Here is a 6,806-nt window from a genome sequence, read left to right as displayed (position 1 = left end):
TATTTGTAAAAAAAAAAAAAAAAGAGTTCATATAAAAAAAAGAACATGAGGAGTTCAGATGATATTTAATTTTTAAATGAATTGAAAAATTAAACTTTTACTATTACTAACTGTAATTTTAGATTTTTAAAGGAAAATACTAAATTAAGGATGATCCTAATTTTTAATTCTTGAGGTTTTTGTTCTCATAATTGTGTTATCTACTCATTATATGCAATCTAAATATAGCAAGCATTGTTATTTGGCATAGTTAAAAATATAAGATCTTTTAGTTGAAAACTACTTAGCTCTTAGAAGTTAGAATATAATTAAATATACTATACAACCACACTCAGAATAATTTAACTTTTTTTCTTTTTAACTGAGAAGTTACTTGAGAATCTTAGTGTACTTCATGATTTTCCCAGATATCATTTTTTATTTATTAAAGTGTTGAAGTACTAGTTAACAGAGTTTCATTTATTTAAACACTAATAACAGAAATGCTATGATTATTTAAAATAGAACCCACTCTGCTTTCTTTTGGCATATTTAAGATTACATATGTATATATGTATTTTATCTAATTATAAAGTATTATTGAATTATTATGCTTTTAAGAACATTGAAAAAAAGACTTAGACCTCTACATAAAAAATAGGTTTTGTCAAGTGGCCATGAAAACTGAAAATATCTGTATGGGCCCTTATATTACTTAGAAGCACAAAAGGTCACATTTAACATTTTCACCCAATAAAACTGAAGTCTGATCAAGAGCAAATAGATTATTGGGGTGCCTGGGCAGCTCAGTCTGTTGATCATTTGACTCTTGATTTTGGCTTAGGTCATGATCTCACGGTTCATGGGTTTGAGTCCCGCATCAGGCTCCTTGCTGACAGTGCAGAGCCTGCTTGGGATTTTCTCTCTCCCTCTCTCTCTGCCCCTCCCTTGCACTCACTCACTCTCTCTCTCTCAAAATAAATAAACTTTAGAAAATAAAGAAAAAGCGCAAATAGATTACATATTGCTTCAAATAATTTTTCAGGAAAAAAACGAATATAATATGACTTTCTGTATGTTTCATTCTAAAGCAGAGAAAAGCATTCTATAAGGACTCCAGTTATGGAAAAACAGATGTACTTCCCTCTTCAGAATTATCCAGTGAACAACATGGTAACAGGTGATTTAAAATAATATTTAGAGAAAACCCAAGTAGGGAAGAAACAACAAAATATTTTGTGCAATAAAGCTGTTGTTGTACTAGCCTAGCAAGGAGAGTCCCTTTTGTTACACATACTAATAGAGGAGATATCATTTACATTGAATAAATCTGTAGAATTGACCCAAGGATAGACCTCATATTTTCTGTTAAAACACTGGTCTATTGGTATTGTGAATATACATCCCCGTTTACACAAGACAGTCCCAGTTTGTGCCTGTTGTCCTGGCATCAGTTTTTTACTCTCAGGCATCTCAATTTGGAAGATAAATTATATGGACCACTGTAATCATAGTTTCCTTTGAGAGTCTGATAAAACATAGACCCCTTTCCCTAGCATACACACACACACAAACACAGCACACAAATTTTACATATAATTTAGAGAGGTTCTCAGGTGTCCATGGACTCTGGCTTTTCTAGTGTCCAACATAAAGAAAAGGCAGCTTCCTAAGGTTGACGTGAGAGGATGGAACCAAGAGAACCCAAAGTGGCCTTTGGGATTTGGATAGTGCTGAGTGAGGTGGAAAGTTAGATACTTTGGGTAGTATTCAGTAGGGCCATTGATCTTTTTTTTTTTTTAATTAAGGCTTTTGAAAAAATTGTCTTTAAAACACAGCAACTTTAGAAATATAGGTTTTTGAAATTTCATTTTAAAAATAGTTTGTATTTTTCTCACACATTCTTTACCAATGTCAAAACTACCTCTTGCAACTAGTGCACTAATTCCTAAATGTCTTCTCTCATAATATTATTCCTTCTTTCTATTTTGTTTAGCTATTTGTTTCATTATTTTTTTTCCTTCTGTTCATCTGAGTAATAAATTAGCCTTTAGAAAAGCACTTTAAAAAAGAACTTTTAATGTGTAGGTTGAGACTGAATCTTAGGAACAGCAAAGAAAACTACCACCCCACTTTGACAGCGGAGAAGTCAGTTCTGGGGCGTTTAGGAGCAAACGTGGACTGCAAAGGACAATGAGCTGTGTAGAAGTACTTAAGTTATAATTTTGGGAGTAGTGACTGCTGCCCTGACTTATCCCTATGCCTAAATATTCAGATAAAATGTAAGTACCCCTTAAACCATGGTTGTGGCATATTACTGGTACTGATTTTTTTTCAGGCAGCTCTATCACCAGATACTAAATATCTCATGTTCATTTGGACTTAACAAATATTTGATAACATGTTTTTAAAAATCAATGATAAATGTTAAAATCAGCCATACAATAAAGACAAATGCTTAGATTTGGACATGTAACAATGCTGCTCTATGTTTCACTGCTGTCTGACTATTCAAAAGACAAGATAGTGTTATATTAAAAACACACTGAAAAAGAACTGTAGAAATAATCATTAGTCAGGGTGCCTGGGTGGCTCAGTCAGTTGAGTATCTGACTCTTGATTTCGGCTCAGGCTGTGATCCCAGGGTCGTGGGATTGAGCGCTTTGTCAGGCTATACGCTCTGAGTGTAGCATCTGCTCAGGATTCTCTCTCTCTCTCTCCTCCCTCTGGCNTTGGTAGAGCCATATTCAAATTTTCTGAGTTTTTAATTTGCTTATTAGTAATATTCTTTCTTTAAATTTCCACATCAAAATTTTATTTTTTAATTAAATTATTTATTTATTTAAAGTAATCTTTATACCCAACATGGGGCTCAAATTCATGATCCCAAGATCAAGAGTCACATGCTCTTCCAACTGAGCCATCCAGGTGCCCCTACATTAAAATTTTATAGCACTTTCTTGGAAGAAAGTTTCAATTTTTAGAGATAATTCATTTGTCTTTAATTCTGATGTAAAATGACAAGTACTTCCCTTAACAATTTTTTTTTTGTTTTATTTATTTCTGAGAGAGTGATAGCATGAACAGGGGAGGGTCAGAGACAGACAGAGACACAGAATCTGAAACAGGCTCCAGGCTCTGAGCTAGCTGTCAGCACAGAGCCCAATGCTGGGCTCGAACCCATGAACTATGAGATCATGACCTGAGCTGAACTCAGACGCTTAACCGACTGAGCCACCCAAGTGCCCCAAGTACTTCCTTTTTAAAAATCATACCTATCTGCTTGTACAGGAAAGAATAACTTCTTGTTGGAATGTAGTGAGTGACAGTCCTAATTTAGGCAGTGGTAGTTAATTTCTGTGACTATAACTTAATTGTCTCTTCCTCAAAATGGGTTGGGTTCAGTTCAATGAATGTTAGATCTCTTAAAATAGGACATGTTACTTTGCAGAAAATACAAATTGGACCTATGCCCTAGAACCCAGTGGCCCCAAGTTGTGATAACCAAAAATATCTTCAGATAGTGCCAAATGTCCTATAAAATATCAAGAGAATTTTTTTGGCCTGTTTTTAAATTGGTTTTTGCTTTTGACTGGAATTAATCATTTCGTTCTGATATCACTGGTTATCACCTATGATAAGAAGTTCTGATTGATAGCTGTATGTATGATTAATCGAAAAAAATTGTAAATATCTTGCAGGCAAAAAATTTCAAACCAAAACCTTCTGATAATTAAAAGTTTGGGAACCTATAATAGGTACTGTGTTAGTTATCTCTTACTGTGTAACAAATTTGTCCGAAAGTTAGCAGCTTAAAACAATGAACGTTACTTGGTAGTTTCTGAGAGCCAGGAATCCAGGAGCGTCTTAGATATTTCTGTTGCAAGAGTCTTTCACAAGGTTGCAGTCAAGTATGTTAACCAGCCTACAGTTACTCCAAATAACTAGAATTGGGAAATATATTTCAAAACTCACTCATGTGGTTGTTGACAGGCTTGAGTCTTTGCCGGTTTTTGGCCCAAGGCAAACTCCTCATCAAGTGGGCCTATCCATAGGGCTGTTGACAACATGGTAGCTTGCTTTCCTCAGAGTGAGAACTGCAAAAGGGAAAAAGAGCCTACCCAAGACAGAAGCCACTGTGTTTTCTATGTCCTATTCGTACCATCACTTCTGCCATATGCTGTTGGTCATAGAGACCAACCCAAATACAGAGTCTCCTTCCAGAGACTACACAAATTTGTGAACACTAACAGATAGGGATCATTTAGGGCCATTTAGGAGGCTGGTTACCACAGACACTTATGGAATCCTCCACCAAGAATACCTTTCCTAGGAACTCTCTTTTCTTCCCCCCAGTTCATCTGGGTTACACAGAAACTATTTTCTAAAACATGAGCTGGTTCCTCACTTCTAACATTTGCTTTGGGAATGATTACCTGATTTGAGTTGGGCCAGTCAGAGCTCTTTCTCTAGATTTTTTGACATGAAATGCAGCCAGTCAAATCATTCTCATTCAGGTGACTATAGCTCTAAGAAAACTTGGAAGCAGTGGGGACCCATATTTTCTACTAAAGCCAACTTGCCTCAAGAAAGGAAAATGAAATTAATGTGTAGAGAAAAACTGGATACCAGTGAGAGACAGCAATGAGAGATAGTTACTTGTGAGTGCCAGCAATATGTCTGCCTTCCTTGGTTGGCAATGGCAATGTCTTTTTAGTAGACTCCCTTTTTGTCTAAGCTAGTATACATTGAGTGTCAGTTGACTTCAGCCTAAAGGCCTAACTACTTCAAAACTGCTACAATAATCTATTTCTAATGCATAAATTTCCTTATAATTACAGGAATATTTTTACTAATGTAATAATTATTTTTAAAACTCATACATATCTTTAGAAACTTCACATACTGTGTATATGTGCAGTTAACTAAATGTTAATATTTTTCTGCACTAGTTTATTTTACACAGAAACCTAGTCATTAGGCAAAGATTATGAACCATATAGAGTATAGTAATAGAGCTTCGAGATTTTCTGAAGTAAATGATTATGATTAAAATATCTTTAAAGACACTACTCAGTTTTATATTCTTGAATTCATAGCTAATTTATTAGCTGTGAATTTATTATTTATTATTAGAAGCAATCAAATTATATGCACATGTACCACATGTTGATGGTGGTATTCTAAAATCAATCATCTTTGAGCTCTACCAGAGTTTTTCTTATACAGTATTTACTTTTAAATTAGGTTTCAGTTTTAATGTAAACTACAAACATATCACACATAAAATATAATTACTCAGATAAGAAGTTGCTATCAAGGTAATATGACTTAAAGTTATTGAGTCCTTAAGCTCTCTACATTCTAGGTGGTTTTTTTTTGATACTCTTATCAATTTCAGATTATTAATGACATCAAAATTACACCCAAACCCTTGTTGACTAAGCAGTAATACTGGCTTTTCTTAATTTCTTATTTAAAAATGTTGTCCCAGTGTTAGCCATGCAGGGAAAGTGTTCCCTGCTCTGCTGGTAAGATGAGCTGTTGATGCGGTTAGTAGCTAGTTGGATAGATAGTTCTAAGTGATTACACTTTTCCCAGTTATTTTGGTATAAGTACTTTATGTTTTATTCCCAACCTGAACATTACACTCTCAGTAGTCAAAGTGGGTAATCAAACTTTGTGTTTGATTTATTTATTTTTAATTATTTTTACATTTATTCATTTTTGAGGGACACAGAAAGACAGAGTGTGAGCAGAGGAGGGGCAGAGAAAGAGGGAGAGGCAGAATCCAAAGCAGGCTCCAGACTCTGAGCTGTCAGCAAAGAGCCCAGTGCGGGGCTCAAGTCCACGAACTGCGAAATCATGACCTGAGCTGAAGTTGTACACTTAACTGATTGAACCACCCAGACACCCAGAAATATTTGTGTTTTAAAAGGAAACAGAAGGTTGGGCAGAGTGGGGAGTTGGGAAGAAGGGTGTTCCCTAATGATTATCAAGTTTCATGGAGAATCTTCTCACTGGTATTATTTTTTCTTTTTACTTCTTTCCAAAAACATTCTTTAGAAATCTTAATTCTAATAAATCAAAGACATTGAAAAACAAATAGTATGATGATATGATGATATTTTAATTGTATATATATATTTAATTTTGTAGGTTATATATCAATTGATGCCATGAAGAAATTCCTTGGGGAGCTACATGACTTTATTCCTGGAAGCTCAGGATATTTGGCATACCATGTTCAAAATGAAATTAACATGTCAGCTATAAAAAGCAAACTGAAGAGAAAATATTAAACTAAATTATACTTATATCTAGTTATTTATTTCTTATAAGATATTACCAAAGATGTACATAATTTTACACTCTTCCCTTTGGGACAAGGGGATTGGGGAAATGGGTAAGAATTTTTCTCTTTCTTTCTCAAAATGTGTCTTTAAGGAAATTCAGAATCATTTTGGCTTGGTGTTTTGATATTTGGGCTGGGTTTTCCCCCTAACTTGTAATATTATTTTCACAAATCCTGCGCACACAGTTGTTTTAGAGTAAATGTCATAGAAACACTTTATAAGAAGTCTCAGTCTTTCTCTCTCTCTTTGCCTGATGCTCTTTTGGCTTTAACATTCAATTATATATGTTTTTCTAGATTCAATGCTAAGTTTTATGATTCTGATCATCTTATTTTAATTAAAATATTAGAATGTTATTGTTGAGTTCTGAATTACTGTTTTTGGCTTGAAAAATATGGAGTAAAGCACTTTAATGATTCAGACTTCATGTGTGGACAGTTCCTGATAACATGTACCAGAAGGGATTTAATG

General features: G+C 34.3%; 1 protein-coding gene across 1 annotated transcript in view; it reads left to right on the top strand.

The window, feature by feature from the left end:
- The window catches only part of TERB2 (telomere repeat binding bouquet formation protein 2), a 21,569-nt gene extending 15,273 nt beyond the window's left edge, over nt 1-6,296 (top strand). Inside the window, exons 6-7 of the mRNA XM_077764491.1 lie at nt 1,071-1,159; nt 6,139-6,296. Of these exons, the coding sequence (XP_077620617.1) occupies nt 1,071-1,159; nt 6,139-6,281 (232 nt within the window). The 3' untranslated portion in view covers nt 6,282-6,296. The remainder of the gene's footprint in view (nt 1-1,070; nt 1,160-6,138) is intronic.
- Nucleotides 6,297-6,806: the final 510 nt, after the last annotated feature.

This window comes from Crocuta crocuta, unplaced genomic scaffold (genome assembly GCF_008692635.1).
Source record: "Crocuta crocuta isolate KB4526 unplaced genomic scaffold, BGI_CrCroc_1.0 scaffold102, whole genome shotgun sequence".
NCBI lineage: Eukaryota > Metazoa > Chordata > Mammalia > Carnivora > Hyaenidae > Crocuta > Crocuta crocuta.
The sequence above is the reverse complement of the archived record's forward strand: the minus strand, read 5'-3'. Positions and strand labels throughout refer to the sequence as shown.